The 23,562-nt window shown below is 46.7% G+C and overlaps 1 protein-coding gene across 2 annotated transcripts in view; it reads right to left on the minus strand.

Moving 5' to 3' along the window:
* The window catches only part of ptdss1b (phosphatidylserine synthase 1b), a 54,084-nt gene that overhangs the window by 12,191 nt on the left and 18,331 nt on the right, over positions 1 to 23,562 (minus strand). For both annotated transcript variants that reach the window (XM_084326789.1, XM_084326788.1), the window contains exons 6-8: positions 23,145 to 23,296; positions 6,798 to 6,939; positions 262 to 374 (exon numbers count right to left, since the gene is read on the minus strand). In XM_084326789.1, coding sequence (XP_084182915.1) covers positions 262 to 374; positions 6,798 to 6,939; positions 23,145 to 23,296 — 407 coding nt within the window. The remainder of the gene's footprint in view (positions 1 to 261; positions 375 to 6,797; positions 6,940 to 23,144; positions 23,297 to 23,562) is intronic.

A 23,562-nucleotide genomic window follows, 5' to 3' on the forward strand; every position in this document is an offset into this window, starting at 1 on the left:
AGTGTGTGTGACTCCGTGCAATATCTGGTTATTGCTGCTGCCATGCGCTTTAAGATGTGTTCTAAAAATGTATTTCCCTAAACAATTGCTTGAGCACTACTGAGTAATTCATGCTCTAGGCTCAGTACTCTAGGAAAACACTCCTCGTGCCCATCCTAGTATAAAGGGTTCCAACCAGTATGCCATTCCACCCAAATTGGGAGGCAACAGTTGTGATTGGAGAGTCAAGAGAAGAGGGCGCAGCTTGAGGGAAGTCCTTACCGTACGGTGGGGGCGGTGATGGCTCCAACCACGAGGATACGACACCAGCTGAGCGGGTGAGACGACGGGAAGACGAAGATGTGCTTCAGAAAGAACGTGTTCAACTCTGTCAGCTGTGGGGGAGACATGAGATAAGACATGAGATGAGACATGAGATGAGACATGATAGAAGACATGAGATAAGACATGAGATGAGACATGAGAGAAGACATGAGATGAGACATGAGATGAGACATGAGAGAAGACATGAGAGAAGACATGAGAGAAGACATGAGATGAGACATGAGATGAGACATGAGAGAAGACATGAGATGAGACATGAGAGAAGACATGAGATGAGACATGAGATGAGACATGAGATGAGACATGAGATAAGACATGAGATGAGACATGAGGAGACATGAGATGAGACATGAGAGAAGACATGAGAGAAGACATGAGAGAAGACATGAGAAGACATGAGAGAAGACATGAGATGAGACATGAGAGAAGACATGAGAGAAGACATGAGAGAATACATGAGATGAGACATGAGATGAGACATGAGAGGAGACATGAGAGAAGACATGAGAGAAGACATGAGATGAGACATGAGATGAGACATGAGAGAAGACATGAGAGAAGACATGAGATGAGACATGAGATGAGACATGAGATGAGACATGAGAGAAGACATGAGATGAGACATGAGGAGACATGAGATGAGACATGAGAGAAGACATGAGAAGACATGAGAGAAGACATGAGAAGACATGAGAGAAGACATGAGATGAGACATGAGATGAGACATGAGAGAAGACATGAGAGAAGACATGAGAGAATACATGAGATGAGACATGAGATGAGACATGAGAGACATGAGAGAAGACATGAGATGAGACATGAGATGAGACATGAGAGAAGACATGAGAGAAGACATGAGATGAGACATGAGATGAGACATGAGATGAGACATGAGAGAAGACATGAGAGAAGACATGAGATGAGACATGAGATGAGACATGAGATGAGACATGAGATGAGACATGAGAGAAGACATGAGATGAGACATGAGAGAAGACATGAGAGAAGACATGAGATGAGACATGAGATGAGACATGAGATGAGACATGAGAGAAGACATGAGAGAAGACATGAGATGAGACATGAGATGAGACATGAGAGAAGACATGAGATGAGACATGAGAAGACATGAGAGAAGACATGAGATGAGACATGAGATGAGACATGAGAGAAGACATGAGAGAAGACATGAGATGAGACATGAGAGAAGACATGAGAGAAGACATGAGAGAAGACATGAGAGAAGACATGAGAGAAGACATGAGATGAGACATGAGAGAAGACATGAGATGAGACATGAGAGAAGACATGAGATGAGACATGAGAAGACATGAGAGAAGACATGAGAGAAGACATGAGATGAGACATGAGAGAAGACATGAGATGAGACATGAGAGAAGACATGAGAGAAGACATGAGATGAGACATGAGAGAAGACATGAGAGAAGACATGAGAGAAGACATGAAAGAAGACATGAGAGAAGACATGAGAGAAGACATGAGATGAGACATGAGAGAAGACATGAGATGAGACATGAGATGAGACATGAGATGAGACATGAGATGAGACATGAGAGAAGACATGAGAGAAGACATGAGATGAGACATGAGATGAGACATGAGAGAAGACATGAGATGAGACATGAGAAGACATGAGAGAAGACATGAGATGAGACATGAGATGAGACATGAGAGAAGACATGAGAGAAGACATGAGATGAGACATGAGAGAAGACATGAGAGAAGACATGAGAGAAGACATGAGAGAAGACATGAGAGAAGACATGAGATGAGACATGAGAGAAGACATGAGATGAGACATGAGAGAAGACATGAGATGAGACATGAGAGAAGACATGAGAGAAGACATGAGATGAGACATGAGATGAGACATGAGATGAGACATGAGAGAAGACATGAGAGAAGACATGAGATGAGACATGAGATGAGACATGAGAGAAGACATGAGATGAGACATGAGAAGACATGAGAGAAGACATGAGATGAGACATGAGATGAGACATGAGAGAAGACATGAGAGAAGACATGAGATGAGACATGAGAGAAGACATGAGAGAAGACATGAGAGAAGACATGAGAGAAGACATGAGAGAAGACATGAGATGAGACATGAGAGAAGACATGAGATGAGACATGAGAGAAGACATGAGATGAGACATGAGAAGACATGAGAGAAGACATGAGAGAAGACATGAGATGAGACATGAGAGAAGACATGAGATGAGACATGAGAGAAGACATGAGAGAAGACATGAGATGAGACATGAGAGAAGACATGAGAGAAGACATGAGAGAAGACATGAAAGAAGACATGAGAGAAGACATGAGAGAAGACATGAGATGAGACATGAGAGAAGACATGAGATGAGACATGAGAGAAGACATGAGAGAAGACATGAGAGAAGACATGAGATGAGACATGAGATGAGACATGAGAGAAGACATGAGATGAGACATGAGATGAGACATGAGAGGAGACATGAGAAGACATGAGATGAGACATGAGAGAAGACATGAGATGAGACATGAGAGAAGACATGAGATGAGACATGAGAGGAGACATGAGATGAGACATGAGAGAAGACATGAGAGAAGACATGAGATGAGACATGAGAGAAGACATGAGATGAGACATGAGAGAAGACATGAGATGAGACATGAGAGAAGACATGAGATGAGACATGAGAGAAGACATGAGATGAGACATGAGAGGAGACATGAGATGAGACATGAGAGAAGACATGAGAGAAGACATGAGATGAGACATGAGATGAGACATTAGAGAAGACATGAGAGAAGACATGATATGAGACATGAGAGAAGACATGAGATGAGACATGAGAGAAGACATGAGAGAAGACATGAGATGAGACATGAGAGAAGACATGAGGAGACATGAGAGAAGACATGAGAGAAGACATGAGAGAAGACATGAGATGAGACATGAGATGAGACATGAGAGAAGACATGAGAGAAGACATGAGATGAGACATGAGAGAAGACATGAGATGAGACATGAGAGAAGACATGAGAGAAGACATGAGAGAAGACATGAGATGAGACATGAGAGAAGACATGAGAGAAGACATGAGATGAGACATGAGAGAAGACATGAGAGAAGACATGAGAGAAGACATGAGAGAAGACATGCCCTCAGATTCATCACTAATGATAGATACGACACTCATCACTGTGTCCTTTATGAGAAGGTTGGTTGGCCCTCTCTGACGGAGAGGCGCAACAAACATGGTATTTGTTCATTTTTAAGGCCCTTATCGGTAAGCTACCTCCTTATACTACATCATTATTGGTAAGCTACCTCCTCCTTATACTACATCATTATTGGTAAGCTACCTCCTTAATACTACATCATTATTGGTAAGCTACCTCCTTATACTACATCATTATTGGTAAGCTACCTCCTTATACTACATCATTATTGGTAAGCTACCTCCTTATACTACATCATTATTGGTAAGCTACCTCCTTATACTACATCATTATTGTAGTTTGTATTTGTATAATAAGGCTGTGGCTGTATGTGTATGTCACCGAATTTCTCCAAGGGGATTAATAAAGTTCATCCTTATCCTTATCATTATTGGTAAGCTAGCTCCTTATACTACATCGTTAATGGTAAGCTACCTCCTTATACTACATCATTATTGGTAAGCTACCTCCTTATACTACATCGTTAATGGTAAGCTACCTCCTTATACTACATCATTATTGGTAAGCTACCTCCTTATACTACATCGTTATTGGTAAGCTACCTCCTTATACTACAGTACATCATTATTGGTAAGCTACCTCCTTATACTACATCATTATTGGTAAGATACCTCCTTATACTACATCGTTGTTGGAATGGAATTTTGGAGCCTATGGAACCTGTTCTAGTGACTGGCTGGTCCTTAACACTTTCCGTGCCAGCCATGCGGTGCCTAGGAACCCTGTTGCGTGCCACCGCTAGATTCAATGACAGAGCTCTCATATTTGCGAACGCATAAACTATATCTTAAATTATGGCTATGTGTCTAATATGGCCGTCGCTTATCAATGACTTGTTTGCAGTCAACATTGTCGAAACGGATTTTTTTTTTTAATCGGTTCATTTCCGTTTTATACCATTTTGAAAAACGCTAGTTTTTTTGAAAGTTTCAGAAAAAAATAAAGAGTGTGATAAACGCCCTTTACTGGAATACACTGGAATACACAAAACACGTTGTCATTTTTCGAAACGTTTTCAAATAAACGCTAGATTATCGATAGTATATGTGTACTTATGCACGCTATAGAAGCGGGCTGAAAAATCGATTATCTTATTTCCTGATCGCACACACACACAGACACACATATGGCACACGCTGATATATAGGTGAAAATAGCTCTGATTATCCCAAGACCGGTAAAATAGATTCCTTACCTCAGATCAGATGTTCTCCAAAAAGATTATTCCAATTCCTGATCGCCATTCCAAATATCGATCACGTTTATTGATCCAATGCTGGGTACTGGAAACACATATTCTCCACTGTTCTGGTGGTGGGCAATGACTTGGATCGTCTCCGGTTACTTGTCTGACAAGTAAAATGTGGAAGCAGGACTTTTTTTTCTCCATGCGTTTCATTCAATCCAATCCAAAGGGGTGCAGTACCATCCGGGGAGACGATAGGGGGCGGTATTTACCCTGTTCGAGTTCAGACAGATCCCCACTGGTAACGTGAGGCTAGATTGATGAAAAATGAATGGAAATCGATAATAAAAAAAAATAACGATTAAAAACTAGATCTCTGGCACTCAACGGTTGGCATGAACTAATGAGAAATCTCGTCGTTGGCACTGAAAGTGTTAAGGTACAGTTTGCTCTGAACAGGGTAAATCTGCATTTCGTTATGATGCCCCTCTAGCTCATGGAATGAACTCCCAACAGTCCTTAACACATTGGGTGCCATGCAGTATGCCCATCTTTACCACTCTCTGCCAGTGCTATAACCCTATGGAGTGGCTCACCTTCTTTGCAGGGCTATAACTTTTTAAATATTATAGCTATATCGACATTACTATGGCCCATTCAACATCGGGTATCTATCGTTCCGGATGTGGGAACTTTATATTTTTCCATTCATACATTGTCGTGTTAGTACCGTCGAGAATATAAGTATGTTTTTAGACTGTATAGCAGTAATTCCTAGAACGCGCGCTATAGGCCCCGACGCGTATTATACATTATCGATTGCCGTTTCGTCCCTATACACGCTATATAACATTTTTCAAATGCATATGATCGCTATACATTATGCTCCATCATGCGTGAATGATTCCTTGATTGTCAGCAACGGCTTTCTTTAGTAAGACACCATTACATTTACATTTACATTTAGTCATTTAGCTGACGCTTTTATCCAAAGCGACTTACAAGTTCTGTACGACAAGCCATCAGGAAGGGCACAACTCTATCAGCTGAGCAACAATGTTCAAAATCCATACGTTGATCAGATGGATTGCAATGAAATAAATGGACAATCGAGCTGGAAATAATGTTAGATTCCTCTTACCTCTGGCCGATGCGTCTGGAGAATTTCTTTTCCAATTATTTGATAGCTAGATCCATTTTCCGTTTGTATGACGCAATAAACGCCGAAAGCATATTGATTCTTGCGTCTCGAAAGCGATCCCATGCACTCGAGGTGTGTATATTGATCCACGTTACAAGATATCTCTGGCGGAGCTTTTTCCCCGATGCAGAGCGCCACTTGCCACTTCCGGTTTAGAGTGGAGTGTAACTCGCCCGAAATCCAACAGGCGGCGGTATTGAGGCGTTGCAATATCAGACAGGGTCCAGCTGGCTCCCGGAGGCTTCCTGGATGAATTATGAATGCCAATAGCGAATAAAAGAAATAACGATCATAAAAACGAGTTTACTCGTTGTTGGCACTCAACGCATGGCGGCCAATTGGCAATTAATGTGTTAAAGCTGTTGCAGAGTTTAACACCTTGATCACCAACCTTTGTTAAGTTGTACATGTTTTAATTGATTTGTTATCCTTGCTTTTTGCCTCGTCTTGTTGTATACATTTTTACAACCGACCTGTAGGAGTCGCTGTTCACAACGACCAGACTACCATCCTTCGACTTCCCACCCACTAACTCTGCCAATTGAGTTAGTATGACGGCCAGCCCAAGCCGGAGGCAACGCCGACAGCCGGATTCGAACCCGGTGTCTCTTGCGTTGGTGACGAGTGCAATGTCCACTGCGCCACCCAGCCGGACTTGTATAATTGTTATGATTTTATATGCCGTGTGATTTTATATGCTTTTCCTTTGCTCGTTTCTGTATGTACACCCGACGTGACTGTAAATGAGGGAAATAAAGGTTTGACATGAAAACGAAATGAAGTGTTTCTGGGTTAAAAGGTTAAAAATCAATCAATCAATCAATCAGAGCCCACCTGCCAGAGGATCATGAAGAGATAGATGCCCGCCAGTCTCTGGGAGGAGGACTTTGGGTCAAACCAGCGCACGAAGGTCCAGCTAGCCGGGGTGAACTGGAGCACGACTCGCTTGATCTTCCCTGTGGTGGAGTGGATGTCCCTGTAGACACACAAGGTCATTCAAGGTCACGCTGACAAGCACTCGCATGTAAAGCTCACATGTCATCATGATGTCACACCATCAAAACAATCGCAATGGAATGGAGTTATAATCTGCTCTGCTCTGTACACATTCGTTCGTAACAGTGGGTGACAGTGATCTTTAACACTTTCAGTGCCACCAGGGGGCGCACGACTTAGTGCTTGAATGCCACCATCGGCGCCAATGTTAACGTTAATATCGCCTAATCTATGTTTTAAATTATGGCTGTGTCTAATCTGCCCGTCGCTTATCAAAGAATCATTTTCCAGTCAGTGTTGTCAAGGCAGATTGGTTTTTTATCGCTTAATTTCCGTTTGAGAGCATTTTGAAAAGCACTCGTTTTCAGGTGAAAAACAGCCCATTCTGTGATAATCGCCTTTTACTGGAATATTCCAGAACGTTGATATTTGTCTGCCTATTTATGAATCGTTTTCAAATAAACGCTAGATGATCAATAGTATACAATAGTTCGAGCCGCGCGCTGATAATAGCTGATTTCATTTCCTCATGGATTTTACAGTGAAACAGATAAGAGCACATATCACAAAAAAGCTTATATCTCCTCGAAAACAAGTCTGATTATCCTAACACTGATAATAGATTCCTTACCCGACATCAGATGGTATCCAAATGGTATATTCCAATTCCTGATCACCATTCGAAAAAATCGATAAGTGTATAGATCTAACGTGTATACAGTAGAACTCATGATCCGCGGGGCTCAGAGGATCCAGAATGAACTCTGGTAACCCCGGCTGCATCAGTGGACTGGAAAATGTGGACTGGAATATTTTTTTTCCCCCATCCATTTTCATTGAGTCCATTCCAAAAGGGTGATTTACCATCTGGGAGACGATAGGGGGCGCTTTTTTCACATCTGATCGCCGGCGGCCCTTGGGTAGGCTAGGGTAGGCTCGCGTGATGCAATATGATTTCAGATCGCTAAAAAAAAAATAATAATAATTCCGAGAAATCTCGTGAGTGGCTTTTAACATAACTATCGTAAACACGAGATTAGCCGTGAGTGGCTCTCAAAGTGTTAACACGGGGGAGTGGATTCTGCATCCGCCATTCACTTCCAACCGAAGTAGTTCTCTAACCCCGCCCTCATTTCTTGATCCTCCAATCACAACTGTCGCTTTCCTCGGGACTGAGAGAGAGAGGGAAAGAGAATTTCCTGAGAGCGGTTACACATTTAAGTCGAGTGAGAGTGGGGGGGGGGGGGGGCCCATAAGGGCCCCATATTTGATCTTGAAATGGGCCGCCTGAACCTTAAAGCCGCCCCTGGGTTGGATTAAGGTTGAAAGTCGGCAAAGTGCCCCTTTAAGCCCCATCTGCTGCAGTAGAGCTGCTCAGTGGAGCCGGCAGCAGAAGACTTGTTGTTATGTCGAGCAGCTCCCAGGTGTGATTTTTTTTTTTTTTTTTTTTAAGCTTTTAGCTTTTTTCCCGGCCCTTTTTTGAGGGCACTCCATCCACCCCCCCCTCTTCGGGGGACAACTTCATTATTTATTATACGTTTTAACTGTTTACAGTACAAAATTAAATAAAAAGTGTAGTAAAATAAGAAAAATATTAAAAAAATATATTTCATTGCCCTCTCGGAGGGGGGGAACTCAGACTAGACATTGACAAACAAATTACAACTAAAGACAATGAAGGACAACACGAATACACATGACAAGGGAAAGGGGGGGGGGGCAGAGAGGGGAGTGAGTAAAGTAGCGGGTGAGGAGGGGGTTTGAGAGAAGGGTGGGTTATGGAGTGGATGGCTCACAGGTCAATCTCCTATGATTAGGAGCCTAGATTATCCACAAGCAATTCCCAGTGTGAAGTAGGGCATCGCTGAAAGAGAGCAGGTGTGGAAAGCCCTCTTTCCCTGGGTAAAGGTTAAAAAAAAGTGACTCCTATCAACGGGTACAATTCAAACCTCAAAAAAGGTCCACTCTAGACATTCACAGTGTCCTTGACAACAATGTGGAAAATTCAGTAACCGAGATCCCTTTGACCAAGCAACCCACTGTGTAACACTGGTCCCATACAGACAGCCCCATCAGTGATCAACCCACTGTGTAACACTGGTCCCATACAGACAGCCCCATCAGTGATCAACCCACTGTGTAACACTGGTCCCATACAGACAGCCCCATCAGTGATCAACCCACTGTGTAACACTGGTCCCATACATTTACATCATTTACATTTAGTCATTTAGCTGACGCTTTTATCCAAAGCGACTTACAAGTTCTGTACGACAAGCCATCAGGAAGGGCACAACTCTATCAGCTGAGCAACAATGTTCATCAAAGTGTTGAGTGCTACAGTGTAGGTTAGTTTATTAGGACAAGTGCATGACAGTACGGTTAGTTAGGGTTAGATTTTTTTTTTTTTTTTTTTTTTTAATTCAGATAATGGTTGAAGAAGTGCGTCTTTAGTCGACGGCGAAAGATTGGACGTGATTCGGCTGTCCTAACTGGGGTGGGTAGTTCATTCCACCATTGTGGGGCAAGGACTGAGAATAGGCGACTTCTCTTTGATGACCCTCCCGGAGCTTGGATAGGAGTAGGTCTGAGGCGGCCAGAAGATGCAGAGCGTAGGGGTCTTGAGGGTGTGTAGTTAGAGACCATTGACCGGAGGTAGGCGGGAGACAGCCCCATCAGTGATCAACCCACTGTGTAACACTGGTCCCATACAGACAGCCCCATGAGTGATCAACCCACTGTGTAACACTGGTCCCATACAGACAGCCCCATCAGTGATCAACCCACTGTGTAACGCTGGTCCCATACAGCCCCATCAGTGATCAACCCACTGTGTAACACTGGTCCCATACAGACAGCCCCATCAGTGATCAACCCACTGTGTAACACTGGTCCCATACAGACAGCCCCATCAGTGATCAACCCACTGTGTAACACTGGTCCCATACAGCCCCATCAGTGATCAACCCACTGTGTAACGCTGGTCCCATACAGACAGCCCCATCAGTGATCAACCCACTGTGTAACGCTGGTCCCATACAGCCCCATCAGTGATCAACCCACTGTGTAACGCTGGTCCCATACAGACAGCCCCATCAGTGATCAACCCACTGTGTAACGCTGGTCCCATACAGACAGCCCCATCCGTGATCAACCCATTGTGTAACACTGGTCCCATACAGCCCCATCAGCAGTGTTGGGACTAACGCGTTACAAAGTAATGCGTTACAATAACGAAGTTACTTTTTGCCGTTCTAGTACTCTAACGCATTACTTTTTAAATTCAGTAACTGTAACTGAGGGGTACAATTCCCTGACTGTATTAATCAAGTACTGATATCATTAAATCACTACTGTAACTGAGGGGTACAATTCCCTGACTGTATTACTAGATATGATACTTACTACCACTACCTTTGTACTTAATATTCGGCCACCCAGTACACGGCATAAATATATTATGATGAACACTGTCACGTAGATGAAACGGATCCAACACAAATGTACGAATTAGAAATAGGTCTTTATTTCTACACAGCGATGGTGTGTAGAGCAAGCACTTAATCAAATCAATCACATTTATGAATGGAAATTAGTATGCACTTTTATGGCAAGAGTATTCGTCGGTATATCAATAGAGAATGTCCAATCTCTGAAGGCGCAGGTGGTACATATACGACCTGGAATAGTTTAAGGAATAACAGCAATGATACTTTAATGATTATATACTGGACACACTAGGGGGGGTTAATCCGGTCGCTTGTAAGCCGACAGGAGTAGGAGGGGGGGGGGGGGGTGTAGAATCCGGCTGCCTCATCCGGCCAAGGGTATCCCAGGTGAACCCACTGTAGTGCCGTTCAATGCGCCGGCGATCCTTGGACCACAGATGAAAGCAGGTGGACTCTTTGTGGGCCGGCGTCATCCGGTCCACGGAGGAGAGACGTGAAGCGACCTCGTCTTGCAGAGCGTCTCCTCACCTTGCGTCCTCTCCAGGGGGGGGGGGTTCCAACACACGGCAGTGTCGGGGGTCTTTATCCATGGAATAATCAAAGTATACAAAGCATAATCCGTGCCTGGGAAGGCGGGCTGTCGTCGGTAGAATAATCCGGTATACAGGTCCACTCGCTCGTCGGCTCTGGGGCTCCTCGGGTGCAGCTTCACGTGGGGTCAACCACCCTGGATAAGCAGCCAGTTCTCTGCCCGAAACGATGGGGTACTGACTACGGTAGTATTCTCACCGCACGAAGCACTATATATTAACAGACTATTATTAGCTTAATAGACTACGTCCAACTCGACGATATAGTGCCAAATATGACTATTCAAATATTAATATACACGATGTCTCAATACCGATGGTAGGCGAACTTGGCCTTACTCCCACACGTGGCGTCGCGGGGAGGCTTTACGTCTGTGACTCTATTGGAGGGTAAGAAACTGGACTGAAAAGGAAGTCCTACTTTAGTAGCGCAGTATATATACGCACTATGAACAAATAGTCCCATTAGTGGTGCGGTAGTCAGATTCCTACGCGGAACTAGGACTTGTTCGTACATGTGGAGCGGTACGTTTGAACTGGGTCTGAGGGGTATGGCAGCCTGGCACCAAGGTCTCGACCAATAGTAGAATGGAGACTATTATGGGATGTTCAGTAGGCTAGAATGGATATTCAATGCATATTGTACAAGGAATATACAAGGGATATCAGGGAATATTAGAGAATATACAAATACAATTAAATATATATATATAAATAAATATATATATTCGGTTTAATCTGGCCCTTCACAACAACTACAGTCTATGTACTACTGGCCAATACTGTACATAAGTATATTAGATTAGAACACTTCCACAATAACACGGTTTTCCAGACAAAATACTCATTTAGAATATTTATTACATCAAGAAGGGGTATTATTACATGACTTAGTTGCGCTTATAAGGCAAATAGAATGTGCATAGGCGAGTCAATAGTAAATATTAAGAATTATCTCTGGTACTCTGGGATGGGGTGTACTACCGGTTGTAAGCCAGCAGAGGGGGGCAATGCTCTAGGAATGTCAATGGTCCACGGAGCTGTAGCAAGGCACCTGGAGACGGTGTATTTACTCCCTGAGTCAGCGGGGAAAAGCAGCCCAGGATCCCAGGATGCGCGCCGTGCAGGTGAAAGGTGGAAGCCGTGGGGTCTCTGGTGCGACAGAGACGGGCTTGAGTGATGTCCCCACGGGCACGTGGATCCCACAGCAGTGGGTGTAGACGGTTCTCTGCTTCCAGCAGCTTGGTGAAGAATGAAGAATAATAATCCTTGCCGGAGAGTGGCACTGATGGCGGGGTGTAAATCCTCCGTGGTGCTGCTGGTCCGGTGTAGATATCCTCCGGTGCGGTAGTGCACGGTTGAAGCTGACGTTACTATACTATTAGCACGGGCAATAAGTGCTCTATGTAGACGCACAATTACTCACTCCACGTGGTCTTTGACTCGTAATGAAGGTTTACTAATAAATAGAGAACGATACATTGAACAAATGTATTAGGATAACACGAGGCTCTATCTTGGGGCAATGCGAGCCCTGCTCTGCCCACGTTGCGTAGTGGGTGAGACGTTGCTTGGATAACTGGAACCGAACGAGACTGAACGGGACAATGGACTAAGAGGCTAAGAGGAAGTTCTACTTTACTTGCGCCATATATATATGCGCTGTGAACAAATAGTACCATTCGTATTTCGCCAGCCGTATTCATGGGCAGAAGCTGGGCATGTACAGACATATCTCGTCGGTACCTTTCAAGTCAGCTCGAGGGGGTAAGGCAGTGGCGCCGGGGGATCGCTTCCAATAGGAGAACGAATATTATGGTCTGTCCTGTAGACTAAAGGGATATTCAGTGCATATTGTACAAAGAATATACAAGGGATATCAAACGATATACAAATATTATACATGGGATCTCAGGCAATAAATATATATATTCGGTTTAATCTGACCCTTTGTAACAGCCGCCCCCTAATTAGTCCCACCTAATTAGCTAAGCAGGGACAGATTAACCGCACTGTCCACTACTCAATGTCTGTGAGGGGTCGGTCAGTTCACAAAGTCAGGGGTCATGGTCGTCATTAGGCGAGTCGGGGAGCCTTGGCGACTCTATCAGCCTCGCCACGGGTCGGTTGTAGATCCGCCCTTGGCCGAGCACTTCTGCCACTCTGACCTTTCCGTCAGTACCAGTGGTCACTTTGCTTACGCGGCCGGCCGGCCACGCAGCTCGGGGTAGTGACTGGTCTATGGTCATGACGACTGGACGGGATGAAGGGGGGCTTAGGAGGAAGCGGGCCTGAGACTGCTTTGATCTGGGCTTGGCTGTGCTTTCTCCTCCTCCGTCTGTTTCTCTTGTTCGCTCTGTACCCCGTGTGAGGAGGGGCCGGTCCCGGCCGCCCCATCAAGGAGTCGCTTGGGGTGCTGGGTTTGAGGTCAGCTACGTCTGGAGCGCAGCTGAGGGGGGTGGAGTTCCGAACTCCCTCTGGTACCCACGGTTCTCTCACGGGCCTCTCGCTTAATGTCAATAGCCTCTGCTGTACAGGGGAGAGGCCGGTGTCTTCTTCTGTCGCTCTGGAGTGGAGGCAGCTAGTGACTGCTGTTCGGTTGAGAGATTTAGCGAGGGGGCCTTGTAGTGTCCACCCTAGGCGGGTCTCGACTGCTGCAGGACAGCCTCGGGTTCCGGTATGGACCCGGTCTATCGGGACGATGAGGTCTGCATGGTCGGAGCCTATCAGCAGGGTCGGGGTGGCGCCGTCTATGAGCGGGATAGGTAGTTGACGCAGGTGCACGTATTTATCCATCAGCTGTGGGATGGGGTAGGTGCACTGTGATAGTCCTATTTCTTGGCTGGTGAAAGCATTTGCAATCCTATACCGTCGCCCTGGCTGCCCGCTTGCTGCGATAGTGAAGGAGACATTCTCGCCCTTTATCGTCTTTAAATCTCTTCTTATTGTCCGAATCGTCATTTGGTTCTCGCTCCCCCGCAGTCCCAGCTGGGCCGCAGCGGACGCGAGCAGAAGGGTCTTCTCTGACCCGTCATCAAGGACGGCGTAAGTGTCCATGACTTTGTCCCCGTGGCTCAGGAGCACTCTGACCACTTTGAGGAGCACTCGGGGGGTCTCGCTGTGCTGGTCAACGTGGAGCACTCCTGTTGGTCGGTTGTCTTGGACCTTCTGGTGGGCTCCGCACCATGCTGCGCGGTAAGCGGCGCCCGCCTGGGCCGCCTCACGCCACTGGTTCACTTGGACGGGGTTCAGTGTCTTATATTCGGCGCACTGTGCCAGCCAGTGTCCGCCGTCGCAGTAGGTACAGTAGGGAGCGGTCTGGGGGCTCTTCGGTGCTGGTGCCACCGCCTCGGCATGGTACAGTACCGCGACGGGCCCACTCGGTTGTCCTGGCTGACGCTTGTTGATGTCGTGCAGGACCTCCAGGTGGGTGCCACCGCACCTGCTGCACTTCCTTTTCAAGTGGCACTCAGCTGCTAGGTGGCTGCGCGCGCAGCGGAAGCAGCGGCGGTGGTCCTTGACCCACTGGCTCACATCATCCGTGGTCAGCTTCTTGAAATCTTCGCACTGATGGAGCCGATGTTCTCCCTCACAGTACTGGCACTCAATCTTCCACTGGTCCTCTTTCGTCGAGGGGGTGTTGTGGTTCTGGTGCTGCGGTACTGACTCTGATTGGTGCATGACAGTCACCGATCTTCTTCCATCATTTATTCTCCTGGGTCCCTCTCTGGAGCTTGGCGTGCTCCGCCCGAATGTATCTAGTCGTAAGCTGCTGACTTCTCTCGCCAGGAAGTCGGCTAGATCAAGGAGGGATGGCTCGGGGCCGTTGGGATCCCGGTAATCTCTCTGTCGCCTAAAGCGCTCCTGTCTTGCGGGTGGCAGCTTCTCCAAAATCCTCTCGACGTTAGAGTTGGCGTATAGCTCATGCATGCCCTTCTCCCGTTGCGCTCCCAGCATCCCTACCAGGGACTGCACTTTGATTGACAGGTCGTCTAGTGAGCGATTGTCTGTGGCTGGGGGTAAGCGGTCAATATGCCTTATCTCTTCTATTACGTAATCCCATATACGTCCATATCTCTGGTCCAGCGCCGCTAGGGCCGCTGTGTATGGTGTCGAAGAGGTGGCATAGGCCAGCGCTATATTGTGCGCTCGCGGTACTTTCAGGTGCTTCAGTAATATTGCATACTTGTGGCGTTCATCAGCGACATCCACCATCATTGTCTCTAGGCACATCCGGAGCTCCGTGTACTGTGCTCGACTCTCATAGGCGAAGTCTGGAAACGACGGCGTGGCGATGTATGATGTCATGGATGACTGGCACATCGGTGAGCGTTGGGGGAGAGGCCTCCTAGGCGAGTCTCCTCTTGCGTGTCGTCTTGGGCTGGTACTTGGTGGGTACCGAAGGTCGGGTACCCAGGTGCTGTTCCTCGGGGCTGGCGGTGCGTCAAACTCACCCGTGAGTTGAGTCGGGGGTTTGTAGCGCAGGGCCTCGGGGCTGACTTCTGGGCTGTACTGGACCTCCTGGTCCTGAGTACGTTGCTGCTGGTCGGGGCTGTACTGGGCCTCCTGGGCCAGAGCACGTTGCTGCTGGTCGGCTTGACACTCCTCCTCCTCCTCCTCCTCTTCCTCTGCTAGGACCTGGAGTCGTCTGTTCAGTCTCTCGGCGTGGTTCGGTTCTGTACCCCGGTTGCTAGGTCTCGTATGGACCGACTGGGGAGGGGGTTCGGAGACGTGGACAGGATCCTCCTGTAGGCGGGGTCCCAGGTCGCTTCGTCGGGTAGGGGAATGTGTCCTAGACCCATATCTCGACGATCTCTGGGAGCTCCGTGCGGAGTGAGGGGGTGTCGCCATGGCAACCAGTTTGTCCATCAGCTCCGCCTGCAGCCGGTCGCGCTCTGCCTCGCGCCGGGCATGGGCTGCGTCGCGCGCGGCTTCGCGCTGGGCATTGGCGATGTCGCGCTGCGCATTGGCGCTGGCCTGGGCGGCGTGGAGCTGTGCATTTGCGACGTCGGCGCGGCTTCTCTCGATGTTCTCTTCTGTCTGGAGGCGTCTGGTCTCCAGTCTTATTCGGTCGTCTTCGCTCCTTTGTTGCGCCTGGAAGCGCTCTCGCTCACCTGCGAAATGTTCGCGCTCGCACGTCTGTTGCGCTTGAAGTCGATCGCGTTCGGTGGAGGCTGCCAGGGTGGCGATGAGTGCCTGCGCCAGCATCTTGTCCGCCTCGCTGGGGGAAGACGCCGTTCGGGGCGATCGGCTCCCGGCAGTACTGGTTGGAGACCCGTTCTCCTGTTGCGTACCGAGGAGATCCGTCTCCTGGGTGCGCGTTTCGGTATTGTCTGGGGGTAAAGTCGTGTCAGTTCCCTCCTGGTCCCCACCGTGAGCTTGGTCAGTTACATTAGAACCCAGTAGGGCCTCTGTGGTCGGGGTAACCTGGTTGTTAAGGTCAGACATAATTTTACTTTCTACTTTTACCGCGTTTACCGTTCCTTTAAAGCTAGGTATTGGACTGACAGAGTATGCCTCTAGATAGGGAGGTGGCTGTCGTCTGCGCTGCGGGCGATCTAGCTTAGGAGAACCGTTTGTGGAGTGTTCGTCATCGGCCATGTCAATATTAATATTATATTAATATTACGCTAATTATTCTCCGGCTATCGAAGGACCAATTGTAACTGAGGGGTACAATTCCCTGACTGTATTAATCAAGTACTGATATCATTAAATCACTACCGTCTATGTACTACTGGCCAATACTGTACATAAGTATATTAGATTAGAACACTTCCACAATAACACGGTTTTCCAGACAAAATACTAATTTAGAATATTTATTACATCAAGAAGGGGTATTATTACATGACTTAGTTGCGCTTATAAGGCAAATAGAATGTGCATAGGCGAGTCAATAGTAAATATTAAGAATTATCTCTGGTACTCTGGGATGGGGTGTACTACCGGTTGTAAGCCAGCAGAGGGGGGCAATGCTCTAGGAATGTCAATGGTCCACGGAGCTGTAGCAAGGCACCTGGAGACGGTGTATTTACTCCCTGAGTCAGCGGGGAAAAGCAGCCTGGTCCCAGGATGCGCGCCGTGCAGGTGAAAGGTGGAAGCCGTGGGGTCTTTGGTGCGACAGAGACGGGCTTGAGTGATGTCCCCACGGGCACGTGGATCCCACAGCAGTGGGTGTAGACGGTTCTCTGCTTCCAGCAGCTTGGTGAAGAATGAAGAATAATAATCCTTGCCGGAGAGTGGCACTGATGGCGGGGTGTAAATCCTCCGTGGTGCTGCTGGTCCGGTGTAGATATCCTCCGGTGCGGTAGTGCATGGTTGAAGCTGACGTTACTATACTATTAGCACGGGCAATAAGTGCTCTATGTAGACGCACAATTACTCACTCCACGTGGTCTTTGACTCGTAATGAAGGTTTACTAATAAATAGAGAACGATACATTGAACAAATGTATTAGGATAACACGAGGCTCTATCTTGGGGCAATGCGAGCCCTGCTCTGCCCACGTTGCGTAGTGGGTGAAACGTTGCTTGGATAACTGGAACCGAACGAGACTGAACGGGACAATGGACTAAGAGGCTAAGAGGAAGTTCTACTTTACTTGCGCCATATATATATGCGCTGTGAACAAATAGTACCATTCGTATTTCGCCAGCCGTATTCATGGGCAGAAGCTGGGCATGTACAGACATATCTCGTCGGTACCTTTCAAGTCAGCTCGAGGGGGTAAGGCAGTGGCGCCGGGGGATCGCTTCCAATAGGAGAACGAATATTATGGTCTGTCCTGTAGACTAAAGGGATATTCAGTGCATATTGTACAAAGAATATACAAGGGATATCAAACGATATACAAATATTATACATGGGATCTCAGGCAATAAATATATTCGGTTTAATCTGACCCTTTGTAACAGTAACGCTGTTACCGTTACTAAATGGTTTGTTAGTTCGTTACTGCGTTCTTTTTATGTAGATTCATAGCGAGCGTCCTCCTAACTCCGTTTGATTTAGCCTGAGTTTGTTTTGTTTACAATAGAGAGCGTCTATTTCTTTCCGTAGCCGCATTTCTGGTTTTCGCATTTCTGATTGGCCACTGACTGACGTTCTCTGATCAGAGAGCGTCAGTCAGTGGCCACTGGCCAATCAGAAATGCGCAAACCAGAAATGCGGCTACGGAAAGAAATAGACCCTCTCTATTGTAAACAAAACAGTAGTAACGAACTAACAAACCATTTAGCAACTACTTGGAGAGATAATTAATATACAACATGGAAACGAGATAAAGAACATGTTTGAGGCGCTGCTGGAGTCAATTGGACTAACGTTACTACATCTCGACCACCGCAGACTTTGGTGAGTGCAATGTGTTCACTGTTCACTGAAACTCAAGTTGATCAACGGATTTTGACTGTACGAAATCTGCCAGGTAATCTCATAATACTAATCGAACAATATAAATATAGTCCTTTCATGCACAATTGATATCCTAACTATTCTAACGTTGCAATGCTTTGATTGATATCTTAAACAACGTTGCAACTTGCAAGATGGTGAATGAATGAATGAATGAAAACTTTATTTAACAGATTGCAGAATGGGTACAATACAGTACGGCTCAATACATACAATTGTTAAGGGGATGCAGACCTGAGAAAGACGTTTGTCTTGTTTCCATCAGGGTCCCCCATTTTCAATTCATATAGACATTTATGACATACACAACATACATGACATTTATGGCATAGGGACATATAGGTATTTAGTACTGATACATTTGTGACATAAACGGTATTCAAATATACAGTACTGTTACCCCTAGCTTTGGGTAGGGCGTTCCACATTGTTGTGGCATAATTACGAAACGTGTTTAGTCCCTTGTTTGAGCCGAATCTGGGTTTTACATGATTTGTTGAGCTTCCTCTGGTGTAGTGGTTGTGGTATTCACTGACCTTTGGGAAGTATTTTGACATGTACATGGGTACCTTAGTCGTATAGTGTATCTTGTAGACCAGGCCCATTGCAAGTTGCTGTACTCTGTCGTCTACTCTAAGCCATCCTAGGTTGTCAAAGTGGGCAGGGGTGAGGTGGGTTCTGGGGTTCAGGTCAAGTAGTAGTCTGACCAGTTTGTTTTGTGATGTTTGTAATTTTGTTTTAAGCGCCTTTGAGGTGCTTTGGTACCATGAGGTGCACGCATAGTCGTAGTACCCTTGAATTATAATGGTTATAATGAAACGCTCCGGCGACATCAAGGCTGTTCCTTCAACCGGCACACTTCTTATTATATCGACTCGGGACAACATTTGTTTGTGTGTTTTTTTTTAACTAAATAGTTACTTTTCACAGTAACTCATTACTTTTGGGTGTAAGTAACTAGTACAGTAACGAAGTTACTTTGAAATGAAGTAACTAGTAAAGTAACTGAGTTACTATTTTTCAGTAACTAGCACAACACTGCCCATCAGTGATCAACCCACTGTGTAACACTGGTCCCATACAGACAGCCCCATCAGTGATCAACCCACTGTGTAACACTGGTCCCATATACAGCCCCATCAGTGATCAACCCACTGTGTAACACTGGTCCCATATACAGCCCCATCAGTGATCAACCCACTGTGTAACGCTGGTCCCATATACAGCCCCATCAGTGATCAACCCACTGTGTAACACTGGTCCCATACAGACAGCCCCATCAGTGATCAACCCACTGTGTAACACTGGTCCCATACAGACAGCCCCATCAGTGATCAACCCACTGTGTAACGCTGGTCCCATATACAGCCCCATCAGTGATCAACCCACTGTGTAACACTGGTCCCATACAGACAGCCCCATCAGTGATCAACCCACTGTGTAACACTGGTCCCATACAGACAGCCCCATCAGTGATCAACACACTGTGTAACGCTGGTCCCATACAGCCCCATCAGTGATCAACCCACTGTGTAACGCTGGTCCCATACAGACAGCCCCATCAGTGATCAACCCACTGTGTAACGCTGGTCCCATACAGCCCCATCAGTGATCAACCCACTGTGTAACACTGGTCCCATACAGACAGCCCCATCAGTGATCAACCCACTGTGTAACGCTGGTCTCATACAGCCCCATCCGTGATCAACCCACTGTGTAATGCTGGTCCCATACAGACAGCCCCATCAGTGATCAACCCACTGTGTAACGCTGGTCCCATACAGACAGCCCCATCAGTGATCAACCCATTGTGATACGGGAACCTTGGTTCCAGCCCCCTGGCTCACTGGTAGCCCTTTTACACCGGCAGGGCTCCGGTTCAAGCTCCAGCTCCGTTCTGGAGAATCTGAACTTTGGTGCTCTCTGGCGAACCGCCCCACGTTCAACTTCACACCCATTTAAGCAGAACCAACATTCCACCGTGTCCGTCATCAACGGGGGCGTTACTCAGGCGGAGGTCAAAATAATGCGCGGAGAAAGGCTTAGCAAGCCTCAACGCGAGAGCGCACGCACTGTATATGTTTGAAATGAATCGTTCCAGCAAAGTAGGCTTCTATTATTCAAATTACTATCATAGTAGTAAGTCCTACTGTAGAACATGACATATTAGCATGACATCTGATTTATTAATGTCAATGCAAAAAATTAGGGACAAGCGCAATTGGCACAAGTGTAAATGATGGATTAGTCACTCAGTTAACATCTGACTTTTGTTCATTGACTATAGCTCAGCGTTCAACACCATAGTCCCCACCAGACCAGACTGGTGGACAAGCTGATCGAGCTGGGTCTGAGCTCCGCTTTGAGCGTCTGGATACTGGACTTTCTGAGTGAAAGGCCCCAGGCGGTCAGGGTGGGGGGTCAGACCTCCAACACCATCACCCTGAGTATCGGGTCCCTCCAGGGCTGTGTCCTGAGCCCCCTGCTGTATTCACTATACACACATGATTGTGTGGCCAAGTTCAGCTCCAACTCCATAGTGAAGTTTGCGGACGACAAAATGGTGGTGGGGCTGATCTCTGACAACGACGAGAAGGCCTACCGGGAGGAGGTTGAGGTACTGGAACGCTGGTGCCAGGACAACAGCCTGCTCCTGAACATTGGTAAAACCAAGGAACTGATCGTGGATTTTAGGAGAACACAGCAAGGGACACACACACCACTGAGGATAAACGGGGCTACCGTGGACAGGGTGAGCAGCTTCAAGTACCTGGGGGTCCACATCTCAGAGGACCTGACATGCACAACACACATAGACTCAGTCGTAAAAAAGGCGAAGCAGCGCCTCTACCACCTGAGACAGTTAAGGAAGTTCAGAGTATCGGGGAAGATACTCCAGTCCTTCTACACCAGAGCTGTAGAGAGCATCTTGACTGGAAACATCACTGCCTGGTATGGAAACAGCACGGCACAGGACAAGAAGGCCCTACAGAGAGTGGTACGCTCAGCTGAGCGTACTACAGGTATTGCACTACCACCCCTGCAGGTCTTATATAACAAGAGGTGCAAATTCAGAGCCTGCAGAATAATGAAAGATCCTCACCACCCCAAAACAGCCTGTTCAAGCTGCTGCGGTCAGGCAAACGCCTGCGAACACCAGCAACTAGGACAGAGAGACTTCGGCTCAGCTTCTTCCCCCAGGCCATCAGAGCCTTGAACACTGAACTCTCCACACACAAGCACACATGAGCACACACACAACACACACACTGTATACGCTCACACACTAGCAGTCACTTTAACATGAACACACACATATGCTGCACACGCTCACACTATGGTCACTTTACACAATGAAAGGTCACTTTAAAAACAAGAACAGGAGTGGTTCTTGTATAGTAAATAGATGGATAGCAAGCTAGCATAAGGACACATAGTATAACTGTAGATTGTATAGTAAAGCATGTATAGTAATGTACATAAGACCCAGTGCCCCGGGGGAGCTCCAGTAGCTCACCGCATATCTCGGCGCTATTTCTGCGTCGGGGAAAACCGTGCTCGTCACGGATCTGGGGGACACGAGTTCGATTCCCGGACCCGCCGTCATTTCTCAGAATGTCTTCCCCTGCTCTACATCCCGTTTCAACCTGTTTCTGTCGGTCATACTTGGCCAGAAAAGCGATAAACGCTAAAAAATAAAGTTAAAAAAAAAAAGACCCAGTGCCCCATCCGTAGCTAACAGTGTATTGCACAATCACAGGACCTAGCATGTCTTACCATGCTTTTGAAAAACTCATGTACATATACCTATGTCTTTACTCTTACGACTTGTATTATTGCACAAATGTCGCATTCTCATCCCTTGGATTCTTATTATTGTATTATTGTATTATTGTACTATGCACAATCGTTGCGGGCAAGACCCTGCGCATTTCACTGTATACTTGTATGCCGTGACAAATAAAACTCTTGACTTGACTTGACTGATTAGCTCAACTGGTAAGTCTGCTGGCTGTGGATCCTATGGTCACAGGTTCAAATCTCTTGGTTACAAATATATACGTTAATTCATTTATCCACTCTGGTTGGATGGTGTATTGTACTTACCAGTTGAGCTAATCAGTCAGATGTTAACTGTGAGTGACTAATCCATCATTTACACTTGTGCCAACTGCGCTTGTCCCTAATTTTTAGCATTGGCATTAATAAATCAGATGTCATGCTAATATGTCATGTTCTACAGTAGGACTTACTACTATGATACCTTTTGTGTGTGCGCTCGCGCGTTGAGGCTCGCTAAGCCTTTCATGCATTTCTGGAGCATTTCTTTATCCACTATGCTTGGATGGTGTATTGTACTTGTGCTGTATCATAACAATACATTTGAATCTAATCTCGTTTTGAGGTCGGTCGCAAATCGCGTCCTGTTGAATGGATTGGTTGAGTGCAATGCCGACTCGCTACTTTCCCCCGTTTACTCGTCTTCACAGCCTAGAATATGACACGGCCACTGATGATGTCACGGTTCGCGAGGAAAAAAACAACTATTTTCCGGTGCCAGCTGAGCACCGATTTGTCACGTTCTGAACCAATTAATCCCGGTGTGAACGCGCTGGCCGGTGCGAGATTACGTTCCGGAACCGGCTCCGGCACGGAGCCTGGCCGGTGTAAAAGGGCTATGGGTGGTGGTCTGGAACCAGGCGACTACATCATGAGGAGCGCCACTGACTTGATGCTGGCCCAGCAGTAGGTCCTGATCTCTAGGAAGTGACAGACGGTCATGCCCAGCCAGATGCCCCCTCCGTTGCACAGCAGGATGTCCAGGATCACCTGGTCCCACCAGCACTCGGCAAAGTTGGGCAGTAGGTGCATAAAAAACAGCTGAGAGGAGGAGGAGAGAGGGGTGGATGGATGGAGGGATGGATGGAGGGATGGATGGATGGATGGAGGTGCAAGGCAGAAAGGGGGGAGGCAGATGGGATAGGAAGAAAGATAAAGATGTAAGGAATATAAAGAGAGATGAAGGGAGAGAAGGAGAGTGGGGGAAATGGAGAGATTTACACAAACTGATAACATATGCATATATGGTGTGTGTATATATATATAAAACATGCTTATATGGTGTATATATATAAAACATGCATATA

Source organism: Notolepis coatsorum (assembly GCF_963971535.1).
Source record: "Notolepis coatsorum genome assembly, chromosome: 13".
In the NCBI taxonomy this organism is placed as follows: Eukaryota; Metazoa; Chordata; class Actinopteri; order Aulopiformes; family Paralepididae; genus Notolepis; species Notolepis coatsorum.